This window comes from Leptodactylus fuscus, chromosome 8 (genome assembly GCF_031893055.1).
Source record: "Leptodactylus fuscus isolate aLepFus1 chromosome 8, aLepFus1.hap2, whole genome shotgun sequence".
In the NCBI taxonomy this organism is placed as follows: Eukaryota; Metazoa; Chordata; class Amphibia; order Anura; family Leptodactylidae; genus Leptodactylus; species Leptodactylus fuscus.
Window position 1 is genome coordinate 20,034,732 of NC_134272.1, and position 14,574 is coordinate 20,049,305.

General features: G+C 49.0%; 1 protein-coding gene and 1 non-coding gene across 3 annotated transcripts; one reads left to right on the top strand and one right to left on the bottom strand.

The window, feature by feature from the left end:
* Positions 1-1,430: 1,430 nt before the first annotated feature.
* Positions 1,431-11,736, bottom strand: LOC142216232 (zymogen granule membrane protein 16-like). Of its 2 annotated transcripts, none has more exons than XM_075283904.1 (4): positions 11,723-11,736; positions 2,643-2,747; positions 2,363-2,495; positions 1,431-2,059 (listed from the first exon to the last, which is right to left on the bottom strand). In XM_075283904.1, exons 2-4 carry the CDS (start codon positions 2,695-2,697, stop codon positions 1,759-1,761), a joined length of 489 nt encoding a protein of 162 aa, XP_075140005.1. In that variant the 5' UTR covers positions 2,698-2,747; positions 11,723-11,736; the 3' UTR covers positions 1,431-1,758. The 2 variants fall into 2 exon arrangements, with proteins under 2 accessions (XP_075140005.1, XP_075140004.1); XM_075283903.1 differs by lacking the exon at positions 11,723-11,736 and adding an exon at positions 3,714-3,755.
* Positions 5,270-5,351, top strand: TRNAS-GCU (transfer RNA serine (anticodon GCU)). Its single transcript has one exon. It is a non-coding gene; the product is annotated as a tRNA-Ser (tRNA).
* Positions 11,737-14,574: the final 2,838 nt, after the last annotated feature.

Consider the following 14,574-nt stretch of genomic DNA (forward strand, 5'->3'; position numbering starts at 1 on the left):
ACACAGTGACTGTACCAGCAGAATAGTGAGTGCAGCTCTGGAGTATAATACAGGATGTAACTCAGGATCAGTACAGGATAAGTAATGTAATGTATGTACACAGTGACTGTACCAGCAGAATAGTGAGCGCAACTCTGGAGTATAATACAGGATGTAACTCAGGATCAGTACAGGATAAGTAATGTAATGTATGTACACAGTGACTGCACCAGCAGAATAGTGAGCGCAGCTCTGGAGTATAATACAGGATAAGTAATGTAATGTATGTATACAGTGACTGCTCTAGCAGAATAGTGAGCGCAACTCTGGAGTATAATACAGGATGTAACTCAGGATCAGTACAGGATAAGTAATGTAATGTGTGTACACAGTGACTGCACCAGCAGAATAGTGAACGCAGCTCTGGAGTATAATACAGGATAAGTAATGTAATGTATGTATACAGTGACTGCTCCAGCAGAATAGTGAGCGCAGCTCTGGAGTATAATACAGGATGTAACTCAGGATCAGTACAGGATAAGTAATGTAATGTATGTACACAGTGACTGCACCAGCAGAATAGTGAACGCAGCTCTGGAGTATAATACAGGATAAGTAATGTAATGTATGTACACAGTGACTGCTCCAGCAGAATAGTGAGCGCAGCTCTGGAGTATAATACAGGATGTAACTCAGGATCAGTACAGGATAAGTAATGTAATGTATGTACACAGTGACTGTACCAGCAGAATAGTGAGCACAGCTCTGGAGTATAATACAGGATGTAACTCAGGATCAGTACAGGATAAGTAATGTAATGTATGTACACAGTGACTGCACCAGCAGAATAGTGAGCACAGCTCTGGAGTATAATACAGGATGTAACTCAGGATCAGTACAGGATAAGTAATGTAATGTATGTACACAGTGACTGCTCCAGCAGAATAGTGAGCGCAGCTCTGGAGTATAATACAGGATGTAACTCAGGATCAGTACAGGATAAGTAATGTAATGTATGTACACAGTGACTGCACCAGCAGAATAGTGAGCACAGCTCTGGAGTATAATACAGGATGTAACTCAGGATCAGTACAGGATAAGTAATGTATGTACACAGTGACTGTACCAGCAGAATAGTGAGCGCAGCTCTGGAGTATAATACAGGGTGTAACTCAGGATCAGTACAGGATAAGTAATGTAATGAATGTACACAGTGACTGTACCAGCAGAATAGTGAGTGCAGCTCTGGAGTATAATACAGGATAAATAATGTAATGTATGTACACAGTGACTGTACCAGCAGAATAGTGAGTGCAGCTCTGGAGTATAATAAAGGAGGTAGCTCAGGAATCAGGATTCCTAGTCAGTATGGACACTGTATACAACCCTATGTGAGTGGTGAGTGTTACACAGACAGAAGCATATTACTATAACATTTTATTCAGTGATTTATTCTTTAGTATAGTTACAGGTAAAGATAGCGCCACCATATGGTCATTGCAGAATTATGAGGTGTACATTATATTTTGCACTATTATATCCCATGGTGTTGGCAGTACTAGTCAGTCCTCCAGTGTTGGGGGTCATGCAGTCGCTGCTTTCACCAGGTATAGGGGGTACAAATATTGAGCAAATTAACGTGATTTGGGGTACAAGAGACCTATAGATGCAGTCAGAGATATCTTATAATTTTTTGATCGGGTTCCAGGATCTTCCAGATCATTTGTGATTCCTTTGCTATTGAAGGTCCCATCATTTTCCCTCTTCAATTAAATAAACTCAGTTTGGGTTGATTCCCCAGTGGAAACCGATGCTGTGTATGACGGATGAATAGCGGCCACTCACATAGCGGAGGACGGTGTCCCGGTACAGGGGGAAATCATTGAAGCTGGTTCCAGATGGCTGACCAAATCGGAATATTCTTCCATGACTTGTCACAAAGACCAACTCGTTGACATATGAAGCCACCTTCCCTGACACTTGTGTGATGTTCTCCCCCCGGTAAAGTAAGATTTCGTGGAGCGTTCCTGAGGGATTCCCATAGTAAGATCCCCAAGTGCCACCATACTTGAACTGGATCCTGGAGAAGAGAAGAACATGGCTAGAAGAGACACTCTGCAAGGACGAAGGTAAGAAGAGACACTCTGCAAGGACGAGGCTGAGACAAACTGTAGAGAAGGAAATGAGATCAAAGCAACAAAACCCCCAAGAAAAACTGACTCCTCCTGTACAGTCGCTGTGTGTAGTCTGTCACCCGGTCACTCAGAGGTTCCTCCTCTTCCTCCATCAGCTCTTCCTGGCAATCACACAGCTTTCCTACCACTTACATACTAGTCAATGTGCACATTGAAGAGAAGGTCCAGTAATATATGACATATCTCACCCTATGACGTGACTTGGATTCTCCCGTACTCGCAGGCCAGTTATTGGTCCATTCAGCTGCTCTGAGGAGAATGAAAACGCTGTGCCCCCTCCTGCACCGTACTCCCCGACAAAGGACGACAGGCGGGACTGCACTACAGGAGGAGAAGATGTGGTTAAAGGGGAACCCTTCACAAAACGGAGACCTCAAGACATCCATAGATAATACACCTGTTTTATACATGATGATGGGAGTGTACAGGATATGGATCAGCATGAGTAGTGAAAAGACCATGACTTACCACTAGAGGCCACTGAGGAGCCCAGGAGCAGGCACAGGCACAGCAGAGCCAGCATTGTGCAGGGAGCAGAGCAGAGCTGGAGGTGTCACTGGTGCAGAGCTAGAACTGAGGAGGTGACACATTATTATACATGGAGTGCTGGAAACAAATTTGTGACCTCAATAGAACTTGCTCTCAACTTGTATTGTACCGCAACCCACTAGAGATCTCACCCTGCACTACTGACACCAGACTAATCCTGATGTCTCGGGAGTGGGGTACAATGATAACTCAATGATAACATATGCCCACTGTCATGGGGTTATTGGTCACTTCTATATACTGTATATTACTTTGATAAATGTGGGTAGTATACATAATAACCAGTAAAGAGGTTAATGTGATAAATATTTTAGATTTTACAGAATTCATCACATGAACGAGTTATTATGAATAATATCCAGAACCCTCAGGTTAGTATAAGAAATGTCACACTTCTGCAGATTTGCCTGTTCCTGGTGTGGACAGGGGTAGAAGTGACTCCAGGAACAGTCTTGGGGCCATTCTGCAGGTGGACGCTGAGGGCAAGATGTAGGAGATTGATAGTTTGCCATCTTGTAACAATTCGAAGGTTGTTTGTTTACAAATGGTGAGAATAAAACAGTTTTGTCATTGAATAAATCATTGTCCTTTTTATTTCACAAGCTCTGGTGACAATTCCTCTACTTCCTAAATATTGTAATTTTATCACTTCAAGAAAGTTTGGGTTGTAGGTAAAATAATCGGCTACAATAATAAATAGAATACATGTTTATTATTACATGTTATTATTATTACATGAACCACCTTGCTTGGTTATTATGTATAATACCCGGTTCCCTGTCGTCCTCAACAGCGGCACAATGTGGGGGGTATTTCTGCCCCTGTGTGCTGGTAGGACAGGCGGATATTTAATTAGCCAATCAAATGCGTGGCAGGCCCTATAAGAGGGCACAAGAACCTCCCCTCTGCGTGTTTTTTTCTGTCCTGTGTGGACAGAGGACAGGTGGGAGGACTTGTGTCCTCTTAGAGAAGCTCAGCAGGATCACTCACCTCCTGAGCGGTTGTTTTCTTCTTGTCACCTTCTGTGCCCTGCGGGGAGAAGGTGCTTGTTAGCCATGTGTGGCTACCCCCCTCTATCCCCCCTCCCCCCCTCTCCTCCGCTTCCCCTGCTCCTTGTGACCTACCTGACATTTTGGTGAGAGTCCGGGGACTCCGCATGCCGCCTCTGGTGGCCGCGCGGACTGCCGGCGGGTGGAACCACACTGTTGTGTATCCTGTTCCCCGCCGGCCGCTGTAAGCGCGCACTTCCGGTTTCGCCGGAAGTATCATAGCGCCTTGGCAACGGCCTGGCGCTGGCGGCCGCTCACTTAGGGAAGATTCAGGCCTTATTAAAGGCTGGAAAAGACGGGGAGATGTGGGGGTAAGTGCCCGGGTTAAGGGCCTCTTGGTGGGGGGGAATGTATATCTTTGCAGACCCCTGATTACAGGGTTAGTTGTCTGGGCAGGTTGCCTCACCTGCTTTGATTGTGGCCCCGCCCACTTCCAGCCGGCCAGAATTAAGAGGCTGCCTGGCCTGGTGTCAGAGACCTTCCTGCAGTATCTGCTGAAGGCGTGCGATTGTGGCGTTCATTGATCTTGAACTCTTTCCAGTTTGCAAACTTTATTGGGAAAGGGGCCACACGGTGGCTCAGTGGTTAGCACTGCAGCCTTGCAGCACTGGAGTCCTGGTGTTCAAATCCCGCCAAGGGCAAAGGACCATCTGCAAGGAGTTTGTATGTTCTCCCAGGTTAAATCCGTCACCTCACTGTCCGGTCTACTGGACCTGGTAAGATTTACCCTTTTTTTTTAAAAGCTGGTATGATGTCATGGTGACAGTGTTGCATGGTCTATTATCTCTCTCTGTAGGATATGTCATCCTCTACTACCCCTCCTGGGGATGGTAGGAGGAAAACCTCTTCCAAGAGGAAACATCTTTCCTGCTTCGATTGCGACACACCGCTCCCTGATGGTAGGTAGCGGCTTGAAAGGTCGTGCCCTGCGGGGTACTACTGGTCCTATAACTTGCCTATTTTCAGGCTATGAGTGGGCCCGTTGTCGCAGGTGCAGAGGTCCTCCATCTGTGGAGCCCTCTCCCAGAGATATGATGGCATGGGTCAAGGAGATGGTGAGTTTGGGCATCGCTTGGGTAAATAGTTTTTCCCTTGCTTGTACTCTCCTTTTTGTTTTGCAGGATGATTCCCTCAAAGGGATCCATTGCACCTTGTCTCAGCTCACCAGGAGACCATGCTCTGAGCTCCGTTCCTCGTCTCTCCCCCCCCCCCTTGTAACACCTGCGGGGGGCAGAGGATGATTCCTCCGAGGACGACTCAGTCATTCCAGCAGAACTGCGTTCCATTATGAACAAACGGGCAGGCTGCTGAAGTCCATCCGGTCTACAGTGGGCCGAGATGTTGACGGGGAAGCCTCCACGTCTGCCTCTGGGGGACATATTGCCTTCCATGCGGACGCCACGCTGACCAACCTTATGGCGCAGCAGTGGAAACAGCCAGAGAAAGGACATTCGCTTCCAGGATCTTCAAGTGTTTGTTTCCTGTTAACACAGCCAGGACGAGGTGGCCGAGTGGTTAAGGCGATGGACTGCTAATCCATTGTGCTCTGCATGCATGAGTTCGAATCCCATCCTCGTCGATTCTGTCTGACGTTTCCCACTTGGAAACTTGCTTTGCTGAGCCTCTTTTAAAAAAAAAAAAAAAAAAAAAAGCAGTGGGATTCCTGGGGGCCTCCCCCAAAGGTGGATTTGGCCGTAGCAAAGCTGTCCCGCAGAACCCTGGTGCCCTTGGAAGATGGTTCAAATCTTCAGGACCCTCTGGATCGTAGGGCGGACTCCGTTCTGAAGAAGGTCTACTCAGCTTCCTCCGCGCAAGCCTCTGTGGCCATAGCCTCCTCTATGGTTGGTGACTTTTTGCGCAACCGCTTAGCCGCCTTGGAGCGGGATATAGACTTGGGCGTAGACAGAGATGAGATTCTGGCCTCTATGAAAAGAGTTCATAGGGCTGCAGATTATTTGGCGGAATCCTCCTGCCATCAATTAAAAATCTCCGCCAAATCTATGGCGTTGTCTACTGCGGCCCGTAGACCCCTTTGGCTAAAGCCTTGGCGGGCAGATTTTGCGTCTAAAGCAGCTCTCTGTGCTCTCCCCTTTGAGCCGGGAAGGGTGTCTGGCCAAAGCTTAGTCGCCATTATGGAGGGATTAGCTGAAGGTAGGGGAAGGTCCCTACCTCAAGCATCCAGGGGCAGACGTGCTCCCTCTAGAGGCAGAGGTTCTTCCTCTAATTATAGACGCCCTTCCCAACAATGGCGTTTTAGATATCGCCCTAGGGGAGCTGGTCATGGCGCTTCCAAGGAGGACACCAAGAGGAAGCCTGAGTTTTGACGTGGGGCAGCTCCCTGTGGCCCCCCTTCCTGTGGGAGGACGTCTTTCCTCCTTTTCCAGAGCATGGTTCACCCATATCCAAGACCCATGGGTGTTGAAGATCATACAACACGGGTATCACATCGACTTTCATCTTCCACCTCCAGATCGGTTCGTTTCCACCCAAACTCTTCCACCTTCTCAGCAGGCCAGTCTAGAAGCCTTGGTTGCCGAATGGGTTACCAAGGGCGCCCTGGAGAAGGTACCAGCCTCAGACCTCGGTCTGGGAGTCTACTCCCCCGTCTTTCTGGTCCCCAAGTTCACCGGGGGCTGGAGGATGATAATAGACCTGAGGTACCTCAATCGGTTTATCAGGAAGAGGTCATTTCGAATGGAAACCGTGGATTCCGTGGCTGTGTTTCTTCAGCCAGGAGAGGTGATGGTTACCCTCGATTTGAAGGACGCCTATCTACATGTCCCCATTGCTCATTACCACAGGAAGTTCCTCAGGATTGCCGGCCACAGGGAGCACTATCAATTCACAGCTCTGCCATTCGGCATCACATCCGCCCCACTGGTATTCACCAAGGTGATCGCTCCGGTCGCCGCGGCCCTCAGACTTCAGGGTCTTTTCATCGTCCCTTATCTAGACGACTGGCTACTGAAAGCTCAGTCTCCTGCTGCCCTCCTCCAGCAGCTCAACCTTGCCATCAACTTCCTACAGGAGTTAGGATTATCAATTGGGAGAAGTCCGAAATCGTTCCATCCACCCGAAGAAAATTCCTCGGATTTATAGTGGATTCAGAAGCGATGCAGATCTTCCTCTCCAGTCCAAGGAAGGAAAGAATCCAAGCCAGTGCACGATTCCTATTGCGCACTCGGCAGGTACCATCCGGACCGCCATGAGAGTCCTGGGCCTGATGTCATCCTCGGCCAGGGCGGTGCCTTGGGCTTTATGGCATTTGCGTCCCCTGCAGATGGAAGTGTTGAGAACCTGGAACAGGTCTCCACGGGGATTGCACAAGAAGATCTGCCTTTCTCCCGCTACCCGTCTTGCCCTCAGATGGTGGATACACCTGAAAGACGGAAGGTCCACGGTCCCGACAGTGTGGACCCTGTTGACAACAGATGCATCCCAGTGGGATGGGGAGCCCATTGTCAAGACAAAACTGTACAAGGACGATGGAGATGTCCGGAGCTGGGGTCATCCAATCTCAAGGAACTCAGAGCAGTGTACCTGGCCCTAGTACACTTTGCCCCAGAATTGAAAGGCAAGTCTGTCAAAAACCGGTCAGACAATATGACGGTGGTAGTCTATATAAACAAACAAGGGGGCACCAGGTCACCAACCTTGCTGAGAGAGACGAATCTCATATTTGCTTAGGCGGAGAAGAATCTGGTCCAGTTATCCGCTGTTCACATAAAGGGCTCCCTGAACATAGTAGCGGATCAGCTGAGTCAGGGTATTACCGTATCAGGAGAATGGTCTCTCAATCCAAACGTATTTCAACAGATCGTCCAGAGATGGGGTCTCCCGGAGGTCGATCTTATGGCTACCCGACTCAATGCCAAGGTGGGGACCTTCTGCTCTCTGTACCAGGAGGACAATCCCTTGGCGGTGGATGCCCTGTCCATCCCATGGAGGTTCAGGCTGTTTTACATATTCCCTCCAGTTCCAATCATACCGAAGGTATTGATAAAAATAAGACAGGACCAAGCCTCGGGAATAGCCATAATCCCGTTCTGGCCAAAAAGGGCTTGGTTTGCTCAGCTCATACAAATGAGTCAGGGCATATATTGGAGGCTTCCCCCACTCCCAGACCTGGTAACCCAAGGAGAGCTGAGATGCCAGGATCTGAGGAGACTCAACCTGACAGCCTGGAGGTTGACCAGTCCCTATTGAGAAATAGAGGACTGTCACAAGCCGTCTTGAAGACCCTATCCAGCGCCAGAGCAGATTCGACTAACAAGAACTACCGTCGAATAAGTAACATCTTTAATGCCTGGTGTCTACAGCATCAAGTGGACTCCACCGATCCCCCTACGGAGGCGATCCTGGACTTCCTTCAAGACGGACTAGACAGAGGTCTTGCTGCGGCCACACTCAAGGTACACGTAGCGGCCCTGTCCGCCTATCTGGGGAGGCGTTTGTCTCAGGATCCTTTAGTGAGCACCTTTATTAAAGGGGCAACTAGGCTGAGACCGGTGGTAAACACCCCTGTCCACCAATGGGACCTTATTCCGGTCCTGAACGCCCTATGTGGCCAACCATTCGAACCCCTGGAAGAGGTCTCCCTCAAGTCGCTAACCGGCAAAGTGGCGCTGCTATTGGCAGTCACACCTGCCAAACGCGTTAGTGAACTACAAGCTTTGTCCGCTGAGGAGCCATATACCACCTTTTTCTCTGACCATGTACAGCTTAGGTTCCTCCCTGGGTTTCGTCCCAAGGTGCCATCTGCTGTAAACAGGAACCAACTGATTTCCCTTCCAGTATTTTTTCCGTTCCCTTCTTCTGCTGAAGAGGAAAGATGGCACAAGCTGGATGTGGTCAGATGCCTGCAGATCTACTTGCAGCGCACTCGCCCCTTAGGTGGACTGAAAACCTGTTGGTCAGCTACACGGGGAAAAACAGGGGCGCCAGAGCCGCCAAAGCTACAATATCCCGGTGGGTTACCGAGACTGTTAGAGTCGCCTATACCGCCCAAGGGCTGTCGGCTCCATCTTTCCTTCATGCCCATTCAACCAGGGCAATGTCCACTTCACAGGCAGGAAGAAGTGCTTTGTCTGTGGACCAAATATATGCAGCTGCCTCTTGGGCATCTGAATCCACCTTCATTCGGCATTACCGCCTGAAGGACTAAGTGGCAGATTCCACTGCCTTTGCCCAGACCAGTTTAAGTTCGGTCATGGGTTTGTCCCACCCATCTTGGGGACCTGCTTGCTATATCCCCACATTGTGCCGCTGTTGAGGACGACAGGGAACGAGTGATTATGAAGATAATCTTGTTTCCCTTAGTCCTAACAGCGGCACAAGATTTCCCACCCTGGGAATCATATCTTATGTATAAAACTGTATATAAATGTAATGGAGGTACTTTTGTATTTACACGCAGAGGGGAGGTTCTTGTGCCCTCTTATAGGGCCTGCCACGCATTTGATTGGCTAATTAAATATCCGCCTGTCCTACCAGCACACAGGGGCAGAAATACCCCCCCACATTGTGCCGCTGTTAGGACTAAGGGAAACAAGATTATCTTCATAATCACTCGTTATTAAGCATATTAACACATTTATCAAAGTAACAGTGACATATACAATCCCTCACACACTTGGCGCACTCACACCTCACATTACATCAACAGAATACGGCCTTTTTTTACTGTGGAAACCTCAAAACCTCTCATTTTTGTTCTGGTATATTCTCCTCTCTGTTACAATAATATGTCATTAATATGTCCCCACCCCCAATGACCCACCCCTGTCCATGCCAACGCAGACGCGTTACAGATGCTAATCGCTGTACCAGTGTCTCTACCCTGTGCCAGTCACCACACCGATGCCTCCTCCATGTACCAGTCACTACACCAATGTCTCTACCCTGTGCCAGTCACTACACCGATGTCTCTACCCTGTGCCAGTCACTACACCGATGTCTCCATCCTGTGCCAGTCACTACACCAATGTTTCTACCCTGTGCCAAGTCACTACACCGATGTCTCTACCCTGTGCCAGTCACTACACCAATGTCTCTACCCTGTGCCAGTCACTACACCGATGTCTCTACCCTGTGCCAGTCACTACACCAATGTCTCTACCCTGTGCCAGTCACTACACCGATGTCGCTACCCTATGCCAGTCACTACACCGATGTCTCTACCCTGTGCCAGTCACTACACCGATGTCTCTACTCTGTGCCAGTCGCTACACCGATGTCGCTACCCTGTGCCAGTCACTACACCAATGTCTCTACCCTGTGCCAGTCACTACACCAATGTCTCTACCCTGTGCCAGTCACTACACCGATGTCTCTACCCTGTGCCAGTCACTACACCGATGTCTCTACTCTGTGCCAGTCACTACACCGATGCCGCTACCCTGTGCCAGTCACTACACCGATGTCGCTACCCTGTGCCAGTCACTACATCAATGTCTCCCACATGTATCAGTCACTACACCGATGTCTCCATCCTGTGCCAGTCACTACACCAATGTTTCTACCCTGTGCCAGTCACTACACCGATGTCTCTACCCTGTGCCAGTCACTACACCGATGTCTCTACCATGTGCCAGTCACTAAACCAATGTCTCCACCCTGTGCCAGTCACTACACCGATATCTCTAACCTGTGCCAGTCACTACACCGATGTCTCTACCCTGTGCCAGTCACTACATCAATGTCTCTACCCTGTGCCAGTCACTACACCGATATCTCTACCCTGTGCCAGTCACTACACCAATGTCTCTACCCTGTGCCAGTCACTACACCGATGTCGCTACCCTGTGCCAGTCACTACACCGATGTCGCTACCCTGTGCCAGTCACTACATCAATGTCTCCCACATGTATCAGTCACTACACCGATGTCTCCATCCTGTGCCAGTCACTACACCAATGTTTCTACCCTGTGCCAGTCACTACACCGATGTCTCTACCCTGTGCCAGTCACTACACCGATGTCTCTACCATGTGCCAGTCACTAAACCAATGTCTCCACCCTGTGCCAGTCACTACACCGATATCTCTAACCTGTGCCAGTCACTACACCGATGTCTCTACCATGTGCCAGTCACTAAACCAATGTCTCCACCCTGTGCCAGTCACTACACCGATATCTCTAACCTGTGCCAGTCACTACACCGATGTCTCTACCCTGTGCCAGTCACTACATCAATGTCTCTACCCTGTGCCAGTCACTACACCGATATCTCTACCCTGTGCCAGTCACTACACCAATGTCTCTACCCTGTGCCAGTCACTACACCGATATCTCTACTCTGTGCCAGTCACTACACCAATGTCTCTACCCTGTGTCAGTCACTAAACCAATGTCTCTACCCTGTGCCAGTCACTACACCAATGTCTCTACCCTGTGCCAGTCACTACACCGATATCTCTACCCTGTGCCAGTCACTACACCAATGTCTCTACCCTGTGCCAGTCACTACACCAATGTCTCTACCCTGTGTCAGTCACTACACCGATGTCTCTACCCTGTGCCAGTCACTACACCGATGTCTCTACCCTGTACCCTCACTGGTGCAGAGCTAGATTCATTGTTATACAATGGTCTAAATACAGAGTGGGTTACAGCCTTGATAAAGATACACCTTGAGAGTGCCCCATTGTTATACTGAGAGTGCCCCATCGCTATACTGAGAGTGCCCCATCGCTATACTGAGAGTGCCCCATTGCTATACTGAGAGTGCCCCATTGCTATACTGAGAATACCCTGATCGCTATACTGAGATTACCCCATTGCTATACTGAGAGCACCCCCATGCTAATGATGACTTCATCCTGTCGTGTTATTATGAGATTTGCATTATCTGGCCCTTATGTCCCCTGGGTCAGTGGGGCCCCTTATGGCCACTATCACCCTATGTATAATGGCCCTCTTAGTCCTAGAGGTGGTGTATGATCCACTTACCTGTTATCAGAACTGCAGGGAGGTGACAGCGACTCTCATCATCCATATATATATATATAGGACATCCAGGTACCATATGGCATCCACCATATCACACAGTGACATCACTTTAACCCCATCACTGACAGTTCTTGTGATTTCGCTGTGTTATTATCTGCATAGTTGGGGAGGTGAGTGGTGTCCGCAGGGTTAATCTGACCCGGAGAGACAAAGGGCAGATAGATAAGATATAATCCTGTGTACACTGTAAGGAGCCTGAACCCTCTGCCCTCTATTTGGGCACTAACATCTGGTGCCCAGCAGAACAGCAGATATCACTTTATGGCAGCTCATATACAGTAATAACATAGTACACAAAGATTTAGAGAGGAGGGGTGGGGGCGCCACGAAAGTGTAACCAGTCAGTGGAATCTTCTTTAACTAATACCAACCTGTCACCATCTGCCTTTCCTCCTCTCATAGTTCTTAGAGCCGCTATGTTCTATTTATCAGCCATTTCTAGCAGTTATTGAGGGATCATTTAGTCACACAGTCACCCCATCTCCATACTGATGCACAGTCCCTGCGCTCTTTTTCTGACTCCTGCTCTCAGGATTTACATTTCAGTGTTTAATTTATGAAGGCCTGAGAGGGACAGGCTGGAAAAGTAAATCTAGAGAGCAAGTTGTGACTAATGACTAACACATTGTCATACTATTGGGTCTGAAGGTCACATGCTGGACTTAACTTCAGCATTGTGGATACAGTCTCTGATGAGCACACAGCTTAGTAGTTACAGTCAATGATGAGGATACAGTCCCTGATGTACACACAAATTAGAGATTATAGTCAATGATGGGCACACAGCTTACTTATAATAGTCTTTAATTAGCACGCATCTTTGTGGTTAAAGTCAGTAATAGGCACACAGCTTGGTGGTTACAGTCTCTGATGGGCACACAGCTTGGTGGTTACAGTCTCTGATGGGCACACAGCTTGGTGGTTACAGTCTCTGATGGGCACACATCTCAGTGGTTGCTGTCTCTGATGAATTCACAGCTTAGAGTATACAGTTAATGATGGGCATACAGCTTAGTGGTTACAATCTTTGAGCTCACAGCTTCTTGGTTGCAGTTAATGATGGGCACACAATTTAGCAGATACAGCCTCTGAATGGCACACAGCTTAGTGGTTACAGTCTGTGGCTGGTACACAGCTTAGTGGTTACAGTCTGTGGCCGGCACACAGCTTAGTGGTTACAGTCTCTGGCAGGCACACAGCTTAGTTGTTACAGTCTCTGGCCGGCACACAGCTTAGTGGTTACAGTCTGTGGCCGGCACACAGCTTAGTGGTTACAGTCTCTGGCAGGCACAAAGCTTAGTGGTTACAGTCTCTGGCCGGCACACAGTTTAGTGGTTACAGTCTCTGGCAGGCACACAGCTTAGTGGTTACAGTCTCTGGCAGGCACACAGCTTAGTAGTTACAGTCTCTGGCCAGCACACAGCTTAGTGGTTACAGTCTCTGGCCGGCACACAGCTTAGTGGTTACAGTCTCTGGCCGACACAGCTTAGTGGTTACAGTCTCTGGCCGACACACAGCTTAGTGGTTACAGTCTCTGGCCGACACACAGCTTAGTGGTTACAGTCTCTGGCCGACACACAGCTTAGTGGTTACAGTCTGTGGCCGACACACAGCTTAGTGGTTACAGTCTGTGGCCGGCACACAGCTTAGTGGTTACAATCTCTGGCCGACACACAGCCTACTGGTCACAAGTTTCTGATGAGCACACAGTTTAGTGGTTACAGGTCTCTGATGGACATCTTATGCTGGGTCCACATCAGCGTTCGGCACTCCGTATTAGGTTTCCGTCTTGTGCTGGCAGAAGATGGAAACCTCTCATGCTGAGTCCGGCTGTGAGCGCCGGTGAGCGTTTTGAGCTCTCCTCGGCAAAACCAGTTTTTTTAAACCGGAAACAGAGTACTGCATGTCCGACTCTGTGTCCGGTTAATAGAAAACCGATTTCACCACAGAGAGTATAAAACACTCACCGGCGCTCATAGCCGGACACTTTTCAAACCCATTCAAATGAATGATGAAAGATGCCAGCAGGAGGGCCACATGGTGGCTAAGTGGTTAGCACTGCAGCCTTGCAGCGCTGGAGTCCTGGTGTTCAAATCCTGCCAAGGGCATAAAACCATCTGCAAGGAGTTTGTATGTTCTCCCTGTGTTTGCATGGATTTCCATCCCATATTCCAAAGACATACTGATAGGGAAAAATGTACATTGTGAGCTCTATGTGGGGCTCACAATCTACATTTAAAAAAAAAAAAAAAAAAAAAAGGAAAGATGCCGGCAGGTTTCTGTCTCCTGCCCTGTTTTGTGCAGGAAACCTGCAGAACAGAGTCCCGGGCGCAGATGTGAACGAACCCTTAGTGGTTACAATCTCTGACATGAAATGAAGTGTCATTGTAATGTGTCACAATCCCAGGGTCTTGAAGATGCCACAGGGTTTTTTTCTCATCATGAAGCACTGACTCCTGTCCAGGTAGCGCTGCATTCTGGTTTGTGTTCAGTAGTATGGTTGCAGTCCACCACGGCTCCGTAGAATTCCCATAGTCATTCCCACTTCAGTGACAGACACTGGCAGGACCTGTGTGTGTGTGGGGGGGGGGAATGGGACCACAGGTCCGAAGGTGAGTAGAGGGAGGGACCGGATTGCATATGTGGAAGGGAGGGGGGGTTGGGGGGGTTAGGGTCACCGGGGTCACGGGTGGCTGGTGCTGGGGGGAAGGGGGAGATGTAGGAGGTCACTGTAATCTCTAAATGGGGGTTGGGGGAGCGGGTGGTGGGTAAGGGCAGGGCTGTGGGCGCGG

Bases quoted from the DNA above. Each gene is read 5' to 3' on its own strand.
- LOC142216232 (XM_075283904.1), bottom strand. From the start codon at position 2,697: ATGCTGGCTCTGCTGTGCCTGTGCCTGCTCCTGGGCTCCTCAGTGGCC. The intron at 2,496-2,642 runs GTAAGTCATGGT...CTCCTCCTGTAG, and splicing joins CTCCTCAGTGGCCTCTAGTG to TGCAGTCCCGCCTGTCGTCC. The intron at 2,060-2,362 runs GTGAGATATGTC...TCTCTTCTCCAG, and splicing joins AATCCAAGTCACGTCATAGG to GATCCAGTTCAAGTATGGTG.